Source organism: Schistocerca gregaria, chromosome 6 (genome assembly GCF_023897955.1).
Source record: "Schistocerca gregaria isolate iqSchGreg1 chromosome 6, iqSchGreg1.2, whole genome shotgun sequence".
NCBI classification, from domain to species: Eukaryota; Metazoa; Arthropoda; class Insecta; order Orthoptera; family Acrididae; genus Schistocerca; species Schistocerca gregaria.
In genome coordinates, this window is record NC_064925.1 from 575628235 (window position 1) to 575648646 (window position 20412).

Sequence of the window (20412 nt, forward strand, 5' to 3'; positions counted from 1 at the left end):
GATACGAACCGAGATCCATAGCAAACTGGGCTTGTCGGAGCTATTATTTATATAACTGTTTCTTAAGTTGTACCTGACATTGGTTAAATAGACTTCTTTTTCTGTTATAAGAGCATACCAATATAAATAAAGCCCTCCAACACATTGGACGTGTAGTGCTCCGCCTAGGTGAAGACTACATTGCAATAAGTCCTTACCTAGGGATTCCCCAACGCTTAGATTGCACAAGGGATCTTGCGTTCAGAATTTCTTTCGCCTGGGAGACTATGGCAGACATCTGAAAATCTGATATCGCCATACCGGGAATTTGCCTTTTTAGATAGCGCGGCTAGAACAGAGTGGCTGAAGTGGTGACGCGATTTAAGACCAATTCACGGAAGTGAGCTTTACGCCGTATCATGCAGACAACGTGTGTCCCCGAGGTGTTGTCAAAGATTCATTGTTCGCGACCTATACATCTTGTAAATAGGTGTATTTCATTATTTGTGTATTATATCAGTGATGTTCTGAACACGCAGCTATTCTCGTATGCCTTCACTCCTTTTGTTGTCAAGTTTTACCGCATGAACTTTATATCAGTCGGCCTGTTTCTTCGCTTGGGTACATGTTCGGAGTCTATTTCTCACTCTCATTTAGCTATAATGATAGTGCAATTGTGTTATGTAACTTAAGTAAAGTTTATTTCTTTTATTCGTGGCACATCGTTCATTGTACTGTTTCAGGAAAACTTAGGGGCCCATTGGTTTATGAATTTTATATGAGAGCTGAAATGTGTACACTCCGACACTTGTACAATGATTTTGTTACCAGCCAAAATTTTTTACTACTGTTGGGTTTTTCACTACGGAAGGTCGGTGCATCGGTTTTGTTTGTAGATATCCCTATATTTAATTCTCAACACAGTGACCCTAGGAACGAACACATTTGATCCCAAGGGACTAGTTTATAGAACGTCTCTGTAGAATGTTTGACGGTTTGACTTTGTTGACGGAGCTTCATCACCACCTCTGCTGGCACCGCTTCATCACTAAGAAAGTGAAGTCCTCGAAGGTTCTTTTAGTTTTGGAAACGGATGAAACTCGGGTGGGACCAAGTCGTGGCTACATGGAGGACGATCGATGACAGTGAACCTAAGGCGTCGGGTTGTTGCAGGTGTCGCAGCGCTTGTGTGTGGTTTGACGTTGTGATACTGAAGGAGAGGCTGTTCCCTGCGCGGAAGATCTCTAAACGCGATCACAGCACGCTAATTCTCAAGCACCAACATAGTTACGTTGCACTCCGCCAGGTTACAGCCTAAAATTCGGAGACCTCTATCAGCAGAGGGCTGCAAATATGTATACATGAAGAATAAACATATATAATGTTAATAACGTTTGTTTTAGTTCAAAACTTAAAGAGTATTCACACTAAATATTTGGAGGCATTACTTTTCAGCACATCCTCTTAGCTTCCTTTTGGGGATGGTGAGAATAATTGTTGTGAAATGTAATCGCCTTGTCTGACTCCTCTCTCAGCACTGAAATTTCTTCTGTCCGGATGAAGACTGAGTCTAGTATACATTGATGTATAGTTGCATTAGCAAAGCGGAAGAGCTGGCCGAGTAATATGCATGACGTTTAATAATAGTGAGAACAGAATAAAAAATTCGGAAGCGTTACTTGTTATCACGCCCTCGTATATCTCGTCACACAATGGTTTAATTTATACAATGCCTCCTACATATCATCTTTCGAACTGCGGCAAATATTACTGTTGTAAGGTTATTATCACGCATTGTAACAGGTTTCTTTCATTCTGTTTACCACCCTCCAGTGGTTTCGTCTATACGTATATTAAATAATGCCGGTTTTCAGGTTAGATTAGATACAGTTTTGTTCCAAGGATGGTCCCCTTGCCTGTCGCTCTGATACAGTTTGGTAGTATGTTTATTAGTTTTATTTATTGTTGTTCAAAATAATTCCATCCATACTAAAACTTCATTGCACTGCTAAAATTTACACGAAACTATGTTTTAACTCCATAAAGAGCCTTTTCATAGTCCATAAATGAATAAATAATACGAGGCCAGTAAAATAGTCTTCATATTTCAGTCATCCGAATAACAGCCGGACACTGTGGACGGGCTGTTCTAGGTGTTTCAGGCCGGAACCGCACTGCTGCTACGGTCGAATCCTGCCTCGGGCATGGATGTGTGTGATGTCCTCAGGTTAGTTAGGTTTAAGTAGTTCTGAGTCGAGGGGACTGATGACCTCAGATGTTAAGTCCAATAGCGCTCAGAGCCATTTGAACCATTTTGAATAAAGGTGAAAGCACAGCATAGATACACCCATAGTAGTGTACAACATTTTTACTACGTAATAGTAACTCGTCTTGTCATGATGTACCTGTTCTTTTCCTTATCACTGTTGGTAATCATTGAATAGGAGTGATATCTGAATATTTTGGCCCATTCTAACGGCTTGATTTATTATTACAACAGCCCTTCTACAGCAAGCCTTTATTCGCAAAAATCAATGTCCCGCCATTGGACTAATTTTTATTAAGTTTCTACTTGTGGTGTTGTTACTTATATGGTTTCTGTGTCAACAGAGTCGATTTTATTTTATTAATTGAAGTAATCGTGTGACAGCGTAACGGCTAGGGGTATAATGCAACGGACGGTCATCAACAACCTTGTCAGACAAACGCCTGCCAGTAAGGAACGTGCGTCCTGCGAGGAGCGCGGAGTCTCCTTGTCACTCCGGCCGTGGCCACAGCGCGCACGGGGGGGGGGGGGGGGGGGGGGGGCTGTCCCCAGCTCCCGGCCTGTTAGGCACGGGCCGCTGGTCGGATGCTCCGCGCGGAATCCGCATCTGGCTGCTAATATGTTATGCGTCGCATTCCCATGGGGCGCGCCTCCTGCTATTCAGATGCCACGCCTCCTGAACAGGACGTACGCACGTACCGACTATTAGCAGAAGCTGTCTGCCTTGGGGGGTGGTAACGTTAGAAGGCGACGAAAATATGGGAGAAGAGTGAAAAACTGGAATTACAACCACAAGAGATGTTACACAAGTATCCTGTTTGACTCTCTCTAGAATTGCCACAAGCCTCGTTTCTGTTAGGGAGAGACTCCACAAGTTTAATTAGGTATGCCATATCCATCCGACGCTCCTCACTGGCATTTAGATCCTGTAGAGCTATCAGATTTCCTGGGTACTGAACGCTTTCCTGGCATTTAGATCCTGTAGAGCTATCAGATTTCCTGGGTACTGAACGCTTTCCTTCAGCCGCTATTCCAAATAGACCCAGGTATTTTCTAGAGGCTTAAAATCGAGTGATTTAGCAGACAAGTCGAGATGCTGTACGACGCGCTGGTAATCGTCAATACAGGAATCAATGCGAGCTGCCCTGTGAGCAGGTCAAAATCAGGGTCTCGGAACACAAGAGTGTCTGCAGCATACTCATCATGAAGACATGGAACGAAGGAAAACAGTTGGCCACAGAGAATATCGTAATAAACATCCTGCTTCTTCTTCACGGTAGTCTGACTGACTGGGCCCAGGCTATGGTACGAAAAACACTCATAAAGCAGCACACGGTTGCCTCCGACATTAACTGCACCCTCTACAAACGGCGGGTTACACTTCTTGTGGGGCCGATCTGTCGGTGCAATCGACGCCTTGCGTCAGTTGACAAGAGCCAAACTCGCGACTCGTCTACATCTACATCTACATTCATACTCCGCAAGCCACCCAACGGTGTGTGGCGGAGCATGCTGCATGCCTCCAGTGGGCTACAGTTCAGTTTTTGTATGTGCACCTCTACCAGCATCGTTGCGAACTAATGTGAAGTGCACAACAGAGGCTACGTCCCCCTCTTCCAGTTATTAGGACTTACTCCCGTTCAATTCACATATGGAGAATGATTGTTTAAATGGCGCTGTAATTAATCTAACCTTGTCCTCAAAATCCCTGTAGGAGCGATATGCAGGTGGTTGTGTTATTTTCCTACATTCATCACATATAGCCGGCTTTTAAAATTTTTATGTTCAAGAATTATGACACTTTTGGAGAATGAAAATAGCTTGTAGAAAAGTCAACATGGGAAGCCCTATAACGCTCTGGATAACGATGATGACATTCGTGCCACGTTCCTTGATTTCAGGAATGAATGTCACACCGCCTTGCATTGTCCTTGAGTGCAAAAAATACGAGCTTACCGACTATCGGACTACATTTGCAACTGGATTCAAGACTTTCTTGCAGACAGAAATTCCTTCACCAAAGAAGGCAAAGTAAATATTGCAGAATTCGAATCGAGAACAACTGCCAATATGAGTAACTTAGAAGTAGAAATCCTCGGAGTAGTCAAGCAACTTAAGTCAGTTAATAAAGCAAGTCTTCCGGTTCAGACTGTACACCAATTAGGTTCCTTTCAGAGTGAGCTAATGCAATAGCTCCATACTTAATAGTCACATACAATCGCACCACCGCTCTCTCGACGAAGATCCGTCCCCAAAGACTGGAAAGTTGCGAAGGTCACACCAATATTCAAGATGATCAGTGTTGATACAACAACAAATCGAGAAACGTTCAGTATGCAGTAGTGTGCGCGTCCAAACACGACGTGCCAACCTCTTTTATGTCTTTCTTACTACGCTGATAACAAAGAAACCATCGGTGCATACCCACATCAATTCAGGAATAGCAATGGTGGTTCATGTGACTGCTAGGCAGGTATACACCATTTACAACGTTCCAAAGCGAACTGTGTGCTCTTCTCTGGGGGATGACTACTTTCTGTCAAGCGAAATCACGCCTGGAAGCCCTCTGTACAAATGACAATCACTTGTTCTTACATTTTTCCAGTATACTGTATCACCTCCTACATTCTGAACATACATTACTCGCCCCTGTAGTGCATCTCTTTATCATTTCCACGATCAAGGCTTTGACTTTTAGGTCTGTTCTGGCTCTTTATCGGTCCTGCCACGTTTCCCAGGAGTGTCCCTATCGTCATTGACATATTGGTTGGTATTACCAAGCTGTTTTGGATATGCTAGATTTATTCAGCGCTGCATCACTCTTTTCGCTGACAAGCAGTGAATATTTCTCAATGTGTCGTTAGCCGCCTGTATCTCTTTCGATTGCATAGAGCGTACTTTATGGTCCATTATTCGTAGCTACTGAATGTACTACATTTGAGGTATCGATCTTGTGATTTATAATGTGTCACGTGACACCCCTAATATGAAATAAGATGGCGGCAGCGAGTGAGTGACGTGCGTTAGCTTGGGTCGCAAGTTTACGTGAAATCTGGAGGTGTTTTAAGCAGTTAGGCTAGTCTACATATACTAAATCCGTATATCTACTGCCGAGTGTCGTATTTCACATCACATACTGAGCACCAATTACACGGAATCACACTTAAAATGGAAAATCGCCGAACAACGCGCAGTGCAGCCAACGGCCAGGCCGCACACTGCGCAGCCGTGGAGTCTACACCGGGAGTTGCGGCCGCTTCGCCCGGCACCGCTGACATCGACGCACTCGTGAAGGCTGAGGCACAGAAAACTCTGGAGGCGAATGCGCGCGAGATCCGTGCACTGGACACATCGTTAAAAGCAAGTGAGGAAAAAGCACGACTGCTCGAGCAGAAGTTGATTGAGAAGACAGACGAGCTAGAACAATATCAGAGACGCAATAATCTCAGACTGTTCGGCATTCCAGAGAGCAGCAGAGAGAGCACAGATGAACTTGTGATAAACCTCGTCCAAGAAAAGCTAGGCGTGCCGGTGACTCTGAGTGACATTGACACAAGTCATAGAGTGGGTCGTAAGTCGCCAGGATCTACAAAACCAAGACCTTTAACAGTGAAGTTTATGTCGTATAGGAAAAGATCTGAAATCTTCAGAGCAAAGAAGAATCTCGCGAAGTCGGGTCTGACAGTACGCGAGGATCTGACCTCTGAAAGACTAAAAATTTTGAAGAGCGCGATTTCGAAATTTGGGCTACAGAATGTATGGACAAATGACGGAAGGATAATGGTTAAGACCGAAAACGGAAAGAAAACAATTTGCAGTGTTAATGAACTCGAAAGCCTGTGCATTAGAAGCTAAATCATGTCTAATCTTGCTGCCACTAACATGTATGTTTATACTGTTTACACTGTCAACTATATCTTAACTAATGTATTATCAAATTATTCGTTTCTCTACATAACTATTTTTTTATCTCTAATTATTTTTTCACGTGTAATTTTTGTTATTATTTGTATTACCAACTTTTCGTTTCTCCACATAGATATTTTAATCTTTAATTGCTTTTCTCATGTAATTTTGTTAATTATTACATAAGGTAGTCTCACTTCCATGCTTAATTAGCAACCCACCATTATACTTTAGTTGTAATCCTCATAAGTGAAATTAATATCACACTCTGTCGTACCGTGCAGATTACTCCCGTTGTGTTTAGCGAAATTCCTTCCCCTGCCAGCCCACGGCTGTTTCCAGAACCGTTGCAGACCTTGCTGACCTTGGCCGCAGATCCCATTGCCTCCCCAGGGACCTACCCCCTCCCCTACCCGACCGCTTTCACTGCACAGAACTGGGAGGACACTCCCTCACCCCCCTCCTTCACACGCCTTCCGCATTCCTCATGCCAGACCCTCTAGTCACCACCAACCACGACCCGCAAACATCGGTCGGCAGCCTCCTCGGGCAATCAACACCCGAACGCACCAAGTTGCATATTGCACATGCAAATGTCCAGTCTCTGCCAGCTCACTTCGACGAGTTCAAATATATATTTCAAACTGCTGATATACACGTAATACTTTTGTCAGAGACTTAGCTCAAACCAAATATTCCTACAACTTCCGTAAACCTAGATGGCTATATCTTTCTCAGGCACGACACATGCAACAGACGAGGGGGCGGAGTAGGGGCTTACATACGCTCTGATTTGTCACCTACAGTACTACACACATCCGACAACAATGTAGATAAACAAGTGGAATATATGTTCATAGAGATCAAATCACTTAACAGAAAGTGCTTAATATGTGTCCATTACAAACCTCCTAAAGTAGGTGGGTTCGCGTGCTTCGAAACTGCCCTCTCTAGTCTCGAATCGTCATATGAACATGTAATTATAGCAGGTGACACTAACATTAATTTTCTGTGCAATAGTCCTTCCACTGGGAAATTTAAGAGGATGCTTTCTTCCTCAAATATGACGCTACTTCAGCTGGCACCTACTCATCACACGACTACCAGGCACACTTTCATTGATATATTCGCAACGAAATCTCCGAACAGAATAATCACCACCTCTCAAATATCTGCGTCTGGCATGTCTGCCCATGACATCATTTCCATGACGTATTCACTAGAATGTCCTAGAAAGAAACTAAAACTGTCTACATACCGAGACCTCAAACGCATAAATTTGCCTGAACTCGAAACTGAGGCACAAGAAATAGTTTGGGGGATGACCTCTACTCCCCTCATGGACATACACGACAAACTCCAGGATTTCACTAACAAAATTACTCGACTCTATGACAAATATGCTCCAATAAAGACCAGAAAAGTAAAAAGGCAACCTGCATCCTGGCTGACTGATGAACTAAAACAGCTCATGAATCTCAGAGATGCTGCACATTGAGCATACAAGATACGCCCTACACCTGAAAATCATGCTGTATACAAGCAGAAACGAAACAAAGTCAGTCAAGCGGTGAGAAACGCTAAGCTCAGACATGCCAGTACATTAGCTGACAGTAGATGTAGACCAGCTATCCTGTGGAAAAATCTTCGTAGTCTCGGTTTAGGCAAAATAAAAGTTGCAGAAAATCACATGGTCCCAGCCTGAAGAACTAAACCGTTTCTTCACGTTACCTGCAACCAAAATTGTACCGCAAAAAAAAAAGAGAATCACTGATTACTTCATGGGACTGAACGACTGTAGCAAAGAAAAATTCTATCTACAGCACGTCACTTGCAATACTGTCAAGAAAGCCATAATGCGGATTAGATCAGCATCTACTGGACATGATGGCATCACTATCCAGATGGTAAAACTTATTATTGATCAACTACTGCCCTCTATAACAGACATTTTCAACGATTCATTAATCACAAGTGTTTTCCCTGAGGCCTGGAAACTGTGACAAATTAAGCCACTGCCTAAAGAGGACATAGCCACAGCACCCTCTGACTATCACCCCATCTGCCTTCTTCCTGCACTATCAAAGGCCTTAGAATATATAGTTCATGACCAGCTCACCATCTACCTCTCTACTAACAACCTACTAGACGAATACCAGTCAGGTTTCCGTAAACATCGAAGCACAACATCTGCTCTGATAAAGGTGACAGATGACCTGAAACTTGCCATGGACAGACAAGAAGCGACTATCATTTGCTTCTTAGATTTCAGCAAAGCATTTGATACTGTCGACTTCGACATCTTACTGGCCAAACTTAGCGGTCTAAATTTCTCACCAAGTGCAGTGCAATGGTTTCGCTCATACATGACGTCTCGTCATCAACGCGTCCTACCTAGGAATATAAAATCACAATGGCGGCAGGTAGTGTCAGGCGTTCCCCAAGGCTCAGTATTAGGTCCTATACTCTTCTCTCTGTATGTCAACGATGTGTCATCGGTTCTGACCTACTGCAAATACCATATGTATGCTGATGACATTCAGTTGTATCTAAGTGCGAAACCAAGCAGTCTCCAGAAAGCTATTGAAAATTTCAATACTGATTCGATGCACTGTCAAAATTGGCACAGGACATAGGTCTAAAACTAAACCCATCTAGAACCCAAGCGGTTGTTGGTCACTCTAAGCTCATTTGCCCAAAACATCGGGAATCCGTACCACCTCTTATCCTAAATGGAACAAATATTAACTTCTCTCCCTCAGCAAAGAATTTGGGAGTAATAATAGATGAAAATCTAACTTGGACAGAGCACGTAACTGCTGTGTGCAAAAAAGCATCAGCATCCCTTCATGTCCTACAAAAATATAAAAAACTCTTCCCTCTCGATCTGAAAAAGAAGTTAGTACAAACGCTTATACTCCCAATCATTGACTACAGCGATATTATCCTACAAGGCCTCTCTCAGGAAAATTCCCGACGTCTAGAACTGGTCATGAATGCCTGCTTCCGATATATCTGTAACGTTGGACTTTTTGATCACATTTCACCAGCATATGCAAAATTGTCTTGGCTGCGTGCAGACAAAAGCAGAGATTTCCATACACTCTGTCTCATCTACTGCCTTATAAATGTAAACTGTCCCTCATATCTCTCCTCGTCCCTAACGCTCATGTCGGAACAACATGACAGAAACACACGTTTCCCATTATAATAAAATCCTCTCCGTTCCACTGCATCGCTCAGTCACCTTCTCCAAGTCCTTTACAGTAGCGGGAACCCAACTCTGGAATAACCTCCCTCGTTATGTTAGAGAACTTAAAAACATGTCCAGCTTCAAAAAACAGTTAATGACGTATCTACTTAAGCAACAGTAATGCCTTCCTCTGTACATGAATGCACTTCACCTCATTACTTCCCTCTTTCCCCCTCCTTAAATCTCCATTCCCCAAAACACGCTAAACTAGTAAACATCTACTTTACACACCAAGATATTATGTACATCTGCACAAACCTTCATTACTATTGCCAATCCTTCTCATGTTTGTCATTATTATTTGATTTTTTTACTGTTATTATTGTTGCTTATTATTGCTTTTATCGTAATCTGTATGTATAGCACCTGCTGTAAAAATACTGCCATCATTTAATTTATTGGGTCTTTGTCATGTTTATCATTACATTTTTTTTACTGTTATTATTATTGCTTTTATTATAATCTGTATGTATAGCACCTGTTGTAAAAATGCTGCCGCATTTACTTTATTAGGTCTTAGTCACTACTCTTTATTCATATTGTCACTAGAGTGCGCTAATATTCTCATTTAAACTATGGTCATGATGTAACTCTGATGTGTGAAATGCTGCATGTGTGGAACACTGGTCCGATGTAAGAGAGGGCTTGATGGCCCTAATCTGATCAGGTTAAATAAATAAATAAATAAATAAATAAAACAATTTTGTCAATGAGAATTTTTCTCTGATTGGATTTTCAGTGTATTCCCCCTTTTCTTAGCTTTTTTCGTAGTGTATTCTGTTGCATGGTGCAATTTATACATCTCCGCCCTCAATTCAAATTTTCATTCACACCTGCGGCCACTTGGATTGAGGAGGGAAGCCTGATTGTGTAGTGCGTGCAGATGCACATGGTCACTGTCCCATTCTGGCGTAGTGGCTAGCTCATCTGCCTAGCGAGCAGGATAGTCAGGTTCAAATACCGGCGTTGGTATCAGTGTTCACTCGTCGCATCATTCTACATATATACCAGTACATCATAGAGCTTTGAGACTTCGAAAGCTCTCTGTGATGTTATAGTTTCATTTGGTTATCATGTGGGAAGTTTAAGCGGTGTTTTGCGATATTTAATCTGCCAGTAAGTTTCATATCAGCGCAAACTCCGGTGCAGAGTGAAAATCTCGTTCTGCGATATTTACTGCTGTCTATTTGACTGAATCTCAATTGCAAACATTTGGCTTTCACGGGACGTACCCCGTAATTTAGGGAAGTTTCATTTGCTACTTTGATGCATTAACTTGCTATAGCCTACTATCTATTCCTTCCTGCCGCTGCAGACAATCTCCTGTTATGCTGTTTTTCTTTTATTTTTTATTTTTTTTTTTTTTTATAAACCCTGCACTGGATGGTAATGGCGGGATTCTTCATTGTAACTAACCAAAACATCTTCCATTTAATATTAATAATTTGTTTACATCACTTAAAATCGTCGTGAGGCACAATTACGATTAAAAAGACTCTGTCTCACATCTTATTTTAGTTGTAGGGCATCACCACCCCAAGGAAGTTTCGTCAGATGGGGAAATAAAACTCAAAATGTAACGTAAAAATTGAACTAGCTGTCTGAAGATGAACCTATCTATTCGAAACCGGTAACGGTGCTATTTAAGGAAATAAATAGCATTATAATAAGTGGCTGGTTGCTGTAATCTTCTGTGTAAGAGTCATCGTATATTTTGTTCTCAGCCACGGGCTCAATATATCAATTTTTGACAAAATAGCATGTTGTGAATGTGACAGCTGCAGACGTGGCTGGAATAATGATAGTAATATTAAAACTTGTGCTGCTGCGACTGATGCTGCAGTTGAATGTTGTAGTTCGTGGTGTCACTAATGCTACAGTTGGCTGCTGTTGCTTGATATTACTGTTGAAGCAGCGTTGTCGTAATAGGTAGACAATAACACACTCTGTAATTGTAGCTGCGACAGAGAAAGACTGTGAGTAGCTGTCAGTAGGTGGATGATGTATGTAGTGCGGAGCAGAAATTGTGGATCTCAACCGAATGCTTGGAGGCATGAGCAAGTTGAAATTAAGGGTCGGGTATAAGGCCTAGCATGTGATGTTATAGTGGAGGTGAATCGATGTTTTAGTGGTGAGAGAAGGTCAACAGCCGATCGTTGGAGAGAAGATGGCAGCAGAAATATAAGGAAAGACATACAGGAAGGTACAGGAGACTGGGACGACGACTCAGATGATGTCGATGACAAGGAGGACGGTTCGAGCATTGTCAGTTGACGAGATAAAAAGTAGCCGAGGCAGAGTCAGTCATCTTGATAGCGATGAAGATTTTCATATGTGATCCGGTGGAGAATTCAGACGATTACGGGGGGATAACGAATCCCCAGTGAGCAAGGAAACTTTATCTTGTTGTCACGGCTAGCTACTGCAAACATAGATGAGGCTTCTTATACTCGGATGCCCATTCATGATCTTCAATGGCGCGCGGAGGAGGAGGGGTAACTGAGGGTAGAGCAGCAGTGACATGTAGGAGTAAATAACAGTAAACGGTGTCAGCCGGCCGCGGTGGTCTCGCGGTTCTAGGCGCGCAGTCCGGAACCGTGCGACTGCTACGGTCGCAGGTTCGAATCCTGCCTCGGGCATGGATGTGTGTGATGTCCTTAGGTTGGTTAGGTTTAAGTAGTTCTAAGTTCTAGGGGACTGATGACCACAGCAGTTGAGTCCCATAGTGCTCAGAGCCATTTGAACCATTTGAAACGATGTCGCTTTTGAATACTGTTGAGAGATTGTCGTTGTTGTGGTCTTCAGTCCGAAGATTGGTTTCATGCAGCTCTCCGTGCTGCCCCCTCCTGTGCAAGCCTCAACTACTACAGTCTACATGCTTTTCAAAATGATTAACAAAAATTTATCTGTCGGTTTCCCTCTACAATATTCACCCTCCACACTTCCCTCCAATTCTAAGCTGGTGATCCGCTGATGTCTCAGAACGTGTCCTATCAACCGATTCCTTCTTTTAGTCAAGTTAGTCTTTCCTCCCTAATTATTTTCAGTACTTCCTCATTTGTTAAATAATCTGCCCACTTTACCTGCAGCATTCTTCTGTAGCACCACATTTCAAGAGCTTCTATAATCTTTTTGTCTACAGTGTTTATCGTCTACGTTTAACTTCCATACAAGACTATACTCCATACACATACCTTCATGAAAGATTTGCTAACACTTATATCTATATTCGATGTTATCAGACTTGTTTTCTTCAGGAACATTTTTCTTACCAGCGCCAGTGTACATTTTAAATCCCTCTACTTCCGCTTTCATCAGTTATTTTGATATCCAAACAACAAAACTCATGTACCACTTGTACTGTCTCATTTCCTAATATGATTCCCTCAGAATCGGCTGATTTAATTCGACTTCATTCAATTACCCTTGTTTTGCTTGCGTTAAAGTTCATCTTACAGCCTCATTTCAAGATACTGTCCGACCTCAAGGCTGCACCACCGAGTCCTTTGTTCTCTCTGACGGAATTATAATGGGCTTTAATCCCTGCTCCCAATTTTTCTTTTGTTTCCTTTACTGCTTGCTCAATGTACAGATCGAATAACATCAGGGATAGGCTACACCCATGTCCTATTTCTTTCTCTAACACTGCTTCCCTTTCATACCCTTCCCATCCTGGAACTGCTGTCTGGATTGTGTACAAATTGTATTTTACTCTTAAGGCCTTCAGAATTTTGAAGAGTTTATTCCAGTGAACGTTGTCGAAAGCTTTAACTAAGTGTACAAATGTTATAAATGTGGATTGGCCTTTTCTTAACCTATTTTCTAAGTGAAGAAAATATTCAGATAGGGAAGGGAGACGAGAACTTAATAGTCATGGGTGACTGCAATTCGGTAGTAGGAAAAGGGAGAGATGGAAACGTAGTAGGTGAATATGGACTGGGGTAAAGAAATGAAAGAGGAAGCCGCCTGGTAGAATTTTGCACAGAGCACAACTTAATCATAGGTAACACTTGGTTCAAGAATCGTAAAACAAGGCTGTATACATGGAAGAAGACTGGAGATACTAAAAGGTATCAGATAGATTATATAATGGTAAGACAGAGATTTAGGAACCAGGTTTTAAATTGTAAGACATTTCCAGGGGCAAATGTGGACTCTGACCACAATCTATTGGTTATGAACTGTAGATTAAAACTGAAGAAACTGCAAAAAGGTGGGAATTTAAGGAGATGGGACCTGGATGAAGTGAAAGAACCAGAGGTTGTACGGAGTTTCAAGGAGAGCATAAGGGAACAATTGACAGGAATGGGGGAAAAAAATACAGTAGAAGAAGTATGGGTAGCTTTGAGGGATGAAGTAGTGAAGGCAGCAGAGGATCAAGTAGGTAAAACGACGGGGGCTAGTAGAAATCCTTGGGTAACAGAAGAAATATTGAATTTAATTGATGAAAGGAGAAAATATAAAAATGCAGTAAATGAAGCAGGCAAAAAGGAATACAGACGTCTCAAAAATGAGATAGACAGGAAGTGCAAAATGGCTAAGCACGGATGGCTAGAGGACAAATGTAAGGATGTAGAGGCTTATCTCACTAGGGGTAAGATAGATACTGCGTACAGAAAAATTGGAGAGACTTTTGGAGATAAGAAAACAACTTGTATGAACATCAAGAGCTCAGATTTAAACCCAGTTCTAAGCAAAGAAGGGAAAGCACAAAGGTGGAAGGAGTATACAGAGGGTATATACAAGGGCGATATACTTCAGGACAATATTATGGAAATGGAAGAGGATGTAGATGAAGACGAAATGGGAGATACGATACTGCGTGTAGAGTTTGACAGAGCACTAAAAGAGCTGAGTAGAAACGAGGCCCCCTGAGTAGACAACATTCCATTGGAACTACTGACGGCCTTGGGAGAGCCAGTGATGACAAAACTCTACCATCTGGTGAGCAAGATGTATGAGACAGGCGAAATACCATCAGACTTCAAGAAGAATATAATAATTCCAATCCCAAAGGAAGCAGGTGTTGACAGATGTGAAAATTACCCAACTATCAGTTTAATAAGTCACAGCTGCAAAATACTAACGCGAATTCTTTACATACGAATGGAAAAACTAGTAGAAGCCGACCTCGGGGAAGATCAGTTTGGATTCCGTAGAAATGTTGGAACCCGTGAGGCAATACTAACCGTATGACTTATCTTAGAAGCTAGCTTAAGGAAGGGCAAACCTACGTTTCTAGCGTTTGTAGACTTAGAGAAAGATTTTGACAATGTTGACTGGAATACTCTCTTTCAAATTCTGAAGGTGGCAGGGGTAAAATATAGGGAGCGAAAGGCTATTTACAGTTTGTACAGAAACCAGATGGCAATTATAAGAGTCGAGGGACTTGAAAGGGAAACAATGGTTGGAAAGGGAGTGAGACAGGGTTGTAGTCTCTCCCCGATGTTATTGAATCTGTATACTGAGCAAGCAGTAAATGAAACAAAAGAAAAATTTGGAGTAGGCATTAAAATTCATGGAGACGAAGAAAAAACTTTGAGGTTCGCCGATGACATCGTAATTCTGTCAGAGACGGCAAAGGACTTGGAAGAGCAGTTGAACGGAATTGACAGTGTCTTGAAAGGAGGATATAAGATGAACATCAACAAAAGCAAAACGAGGATAATGGAATGTAGTCCAATTAAATCGGGTGATGCTGAGGGAATTTGATTAGGAAATGAGACACTTAAAGTAGTAAAGGAGTTCTGCTACTTGGGAACAAAGTAACTGATGATGGTCGAAGTACAGAGGATATAAAATGCAGACTGGCAATGGCAAGGAAAGCGTTTCTGAAGAAGAGAAATTTGTTAAGATCGAGTATAGATTTAAGAGTCAGGAAGTCTTTTCTGAAAGTATTTGTATGGAGTGTAGCCATGTATGGAAGTGAAACATGGACGATAAATAGTTTGGACAAGAAGAGAATAGAAGCTTTCGAAATGAGGTGCTACAGAAGAATGCTGAGGATTAGATGGGTAGATCAGATAACTAATGAGGAAGTATTGAATAGGATTGGGGCGAAGAGGAGTTTGTGGCACAACTTGACCAGAAGAAGGGATCGGTTGGTAGTACACGTTCTGAGGCATCAAGGGATCACCAATTTAGTATTGGAGGGCAGCGTAGAGGGTAAGAATCGTAGAGGGAGACCAAGAGATGACTACACTAAGCAGAATCAGAAGGGTGTGGGTTGCAGTGGGTTGTGGGAGATGAAGAAGCTTGCACAGGATAGAGTAGCATGGAGAGCTGCATCAAACCAGTCTCAGAACTGAAGACCACAACAACAACAACAAGTGAAGTCGTAGTTTCAGTATTGTCTCGTGTGCTTCTACACTCCTCCGGAATCAAAACTAATGTTCTCCGAGGTCGGCTTCTATCAGTTTCTCTATTCTTGTGCAAAGAATCGTGTTAGTATTTTGCTACCACGAGTTATTGAGCTGATAGTTCGGTAACATTCACGCCAGACGACACCTTCATTGAGAGATTATAAATATGTATTTGTAGTTAGGTTTAAGGTTCTGTTTGAGCCGCATGCTCGTTCTGTGAACTGGCACGTCACGTTTGCCGCCAGGTGGTGCACTTCCGACATGCTGCGCGCGGCGGCCACGGTGGTGGCGTTACTCGCTGCACTTCCGGTGGTGACGCCGCTCCTGGGCGGCTACAGAACCTTCACCGAGTGCAGGTATGGAACAACGGAACCTACGCATTGACCAACACCAGACAGATTATACCGTATGTTAAATAGATAAGAAGATATAATGTATTCCACGACGAGTCGGGATTGCAGCCGGGTGACTTCTTAAATAATACTATATGACAACGAGTGTTCATCAGAGACAAGGGTATCGTAAGGATTGCCACAGGAAAGTGTGGTAGGAGCGCTGTTGTTCTCCGTATACGTAAGTAATTTGGTGGACAGGATGGGCAGCAATCTGCTGTCGTTAGCTAATTATGCTGTGGTGTACGGTAAGGTGTTGAAGTTGAGTGACTTAGGAAGATACAAGATGACTTAGACAAAATATCCAGTTGGTATGACAAATGGTAGCTAGCCCTAAATGTGGAAACATGTGAGTTAATGCGGACCAGTAGGAAGATTAAACCTGTAATGTTCGGCCACAGTATTAATAGTGTAATGCTTGTCACAGTCAAGTCCTTGAAATGTCTGGCCGTAACGTTCCAGAGCGATATGAGGTGGAACGAGCATGTGAGAACTGTGGTAGGAAAGGCGAATGGTCGACTTGGGTTTACTGGGAGAATTTTTGGAAAGAGTGGTTAAGCTGTAAAGGAGACCGCATGCAGGACGCTGGTGCGACCTGTTCTTAAGTACTGTTTGAGTGTTTGGGATACGTACTAGGTCGGATTGAAGGAAAACTTCGCAGCAGTTCAGAGGCGGGCTGCTAGATATGTTACCGGTAAGTTCGAACAACCCGTAAATGTTACGGAGATGCTACAGCACCTCAAATGGGAATCCCTGGATGGAAGGCTGAGTTTTTTTGCGAGAGACACTATTGAGAAAATTTAGAGAACCCCCATCTGTAGGTGCCTACCAGACGTTTCTACTGCCACCAACATGCATTGCACGGAAGGACGGAGAAGGTAAGTTACGAGACATTAGGGCTCATACGGGGGCATGCAGGCAGGCCGTCTCTGCGAGTGGAACAGGAGAGGGAGGGAGGGACTGGTAGTGGTGGGGGCTGCCCTCCTGCCGCGGCTTCCGGAGTGTCGGCTCCTCACCACTACGTTTCGGCTGACAACCGGTCACTTCTCTTCAGGTGAGTGATTAGCACTGGAGATTGCTAGATCGCATCGCTAATTTTATACCAAAAATTGGCGCGGAGGGGCATGCGCAGAGGCAGCTGCTATATGAGCGATCTTTGCCGAGTTTCGCCCCCTGTTCAAATATTACTGCATCTGTGGTACGCAGGCGCAAACGTAATGGTGATACTACATGCCCCCACTCTGTATCGGAATGCGGGCTCACGGAGCTAAATTCCGGATGTTATGTTAACAAAATCATTTGTCGTTAGACCTGTGATTAGTCGTAAAATGTTTTTTTCGAAAGATTTTAAACACGTCACCGGGAGCCATGACGTAATTTTTAATTAATTTAACATTTGTGTTTTAGCTCCGCGACACGCTTTCCGACAGAAGTAGTATCACTATTGCACATGTGCCTGTGTACCATAGATAGAGAAACATTGAAGAGGGCGCGAAACACAATGACGGTCGCCATGTTGCGGCTACCTTTGCGCATGCGTCTCCGAGCCAGTTTCCGTATGAAGTTAGCAATCTAATCTAGGAGTCACCAATGATAATCATCCACGTGAAGATGACTGGACGGTTGTCATCCGAAATATCGTGGCAAGAAGTTGACGTCACCCGGCTGCAATGCCGGAACTTCGTGTAGCCGGAAAAATTTCAAGAATGAAATAAAAAATAATATGACATAAAATATTGTTTAGAAAGGAAACGTAGTGTTGCCACGTGCATGGAATCCCCATTCATCTGATTATTTGTGAGGGGCTGAAACCATCATACCTGTGGGAACACCGTATCGGCTAGAGACCTGAAGATAAACTTGTAAATTGGAACGTGAACTAACTATCTTCAGCGAGTTTGTTTAAATCACTTACGGTTACACAGTGTTGTATTTCATGTATCGTAAGTGGCAGATATGTTAATTACAGACAAATAATATATAGGTAAAAATAAACGTCACTAAAATAATACAGGTTTTTCTGAAGCTGTATAGTGCACAAAAGTGTTAAACGTTTTCTCATTCATGTTACTTAATGAGATATAAATTTAACAAACACCCAAAAAATTACGTGAACAAACAAAGTTGCAAAGTAGTAATGGCATAGAAAGTATAAAATTCCTTGAAATACATCCTTACTTAAACGGGTAAAAGAATATCGTTTGTCAAAATAAGTTACTTACCAGGCTTGAATAATCCAGCCCTTTGCATGGAGACCAACTCTTACTTTGGCAGCCATTTTTAATATTTGCCAAACACGTTTTTATGTTTCCGCCCGTTGCGATAGTGGTTAAATTTATTTTATCTTGACTTTGTTCTCTTCTCGATTTTCCTCATCCTCAGACCCTTCTATTGTGGCGTTTCCTCTTTCAGTGTTACTATGAATAAAATTTGCGGTACTATTCAGTTTGCAGAAATATCACCTGACGGAATAGCAATTCGATTCTACACAGAGTTCGCGATAGACCTTGCCCCCCTTCTAACAGCCGTGTACCGCAAGTCTCTAGAGGAACGGAAGGTTCCTAATGATTGGAAAAGAGCACAGGTAGACCCAGTCTTCAAAAATGGTCGTCGAGCAGATGCGCAAAACTATAGACCTATATCTCTGACGTCGATCTGTTGTAGAATTTTAGAACATGTTTTTTGCTCGAGTATCATGTCGTTTTTGGAAACCGAGAATCTACTCTGTAGGAATCAACATGGATTCAGGAAACAGCGATCGTGTGAGACCCAACTCGCTTTATTTGTTCATGAGACCCTGAAATTATTAGATACAGGCTCCCAGGTAGATGCTATTTTCCTAGACTTCCGGAAGGCGTTCGATACAGTTCCGCGCTGTCGCCTGATAAATAAAGTAAGAGCCTACCGGATATTAGACCATCTGTGTGGCTGGATTTAAGAGTTTTTAGCAAACAGAACACAGCATGTTGTTATCAATGGAGAGACGTCTACAGACGTTAAAGTAACTTCTTCCGTGCCACAGGGGAGTGTTATGGGACCATTGCTTTTCACAATATATATAAACGACCTAGTAGATAGTGTCGGAAGTTCCATGCGGCTTTTCGCGGATGATGCTGTAATATACAGAGAAGTTGCAGCATTAGAAAATTGTAGCAAAATGCAGGAAGATCTGCAGCGGATAGGCACTTGGTGCAGGGAGTGGCAACTGACCCTTAACATAGACAAATGTAATGTATTGCGAATACATAGAAAGAAGGAGCCTTTGTTGTATGATTATATGATACCGGAACAAACACTGGTAGCAGTTACTTCTGTAAAATATCTGGGAGTATGCGAGCGGAACGATTTGAAGTGGAATGATCATATAAGATTACTTGTTGGTAAGGCGGGTACCAGGTTGAGATTCATTGGGAGAGTCCTGAGAAAATGTAGTCCATCAACAAAGGAGGTGGCTTACAAAACACTCGTTCGACCTATACTTGAGTATTGCTCATCAGTGTGGGATCCGTACCAGATCGGGTTGACGGAGGAGATAGAGAAGATACAAAGAAGAGCGTTATTTGGAAACCGTGATAGCGTTACGGAGATGTTTAACAAACTCAAGTGGCAGACTCTGCAAGAGAGGCGCTCTGCTTCGCGGTGTAGCTTGCTCGCCAGGTTTAGAGAGGGTGCGTTTCTGGATGAGGTATCGAATATATTGCTTCCCCCTACTTATACCTCCCGTGGAGATCACGAATGTAAAATTAGAGAGATTCGAGCGCGCACGGAGGCTTTCAGACAGTCGTTCTTCCCACGAATCATACGCGATTGGAACAGAAAAGGGAGGTAATGACACTGGCACGTAAAGTGCCCTCCGCCACACACCGTTGGGTGGCTTGCAGAGTATGAATGTAGATGTAGATGTAGATTATTAGTTTCTATGACTTCCTTTTCAGGTGCACCATTGTTATACTCATCGTGTGCCTCAGCAGTGGAGAACCCGAGAAGTGTATCCTAGATTCAAACACACCGTACGCCTAGCTGCGAAAGTTGTGAAAGCAGACGTGCACATCCTAAGATCAACAAAATATTGTATGAATTACGAATCGAGGGTGTAAAATGTAAGCGAACGGTTCGAGCTCGTGGGTGTATAAATGTAGTCGCAGAGACCCAACAAACGATAAATCCAAGAAAACTCAATTTTAAGGAACTAAAATCAGCTTCCGCTTCGTCTTTGTCGGAAGAATTGTAATCAGCTAACTATTAACACAGTGT

At 42.6% G+C, this 20412-nt stretch overlaps 1 protein-coding gene across 1 annotated transcript in view; it reads left to right on the top strand.

Annotated features, from left to right (window-relative positions):
- Positions 1 to 20412, top strand: part of LOC126278580 (uncharacterized) — a 281516-nt gene that overhangs the window by 48542 nt on the left and 212562 nt on the right. The window contains exon 2 of the mRNA XM_049978789.1: positions 16012 to 16122. Coding sequence (XP_049834746.1) covers positions 16028 to 16122 — 95 coding nt within the window. The 5' untranslated portion in view covers positions 16012 to 16027. The remainder of the gene's footprint in view (positions 1 to 16011; positions 16123 to 20412) is intronic.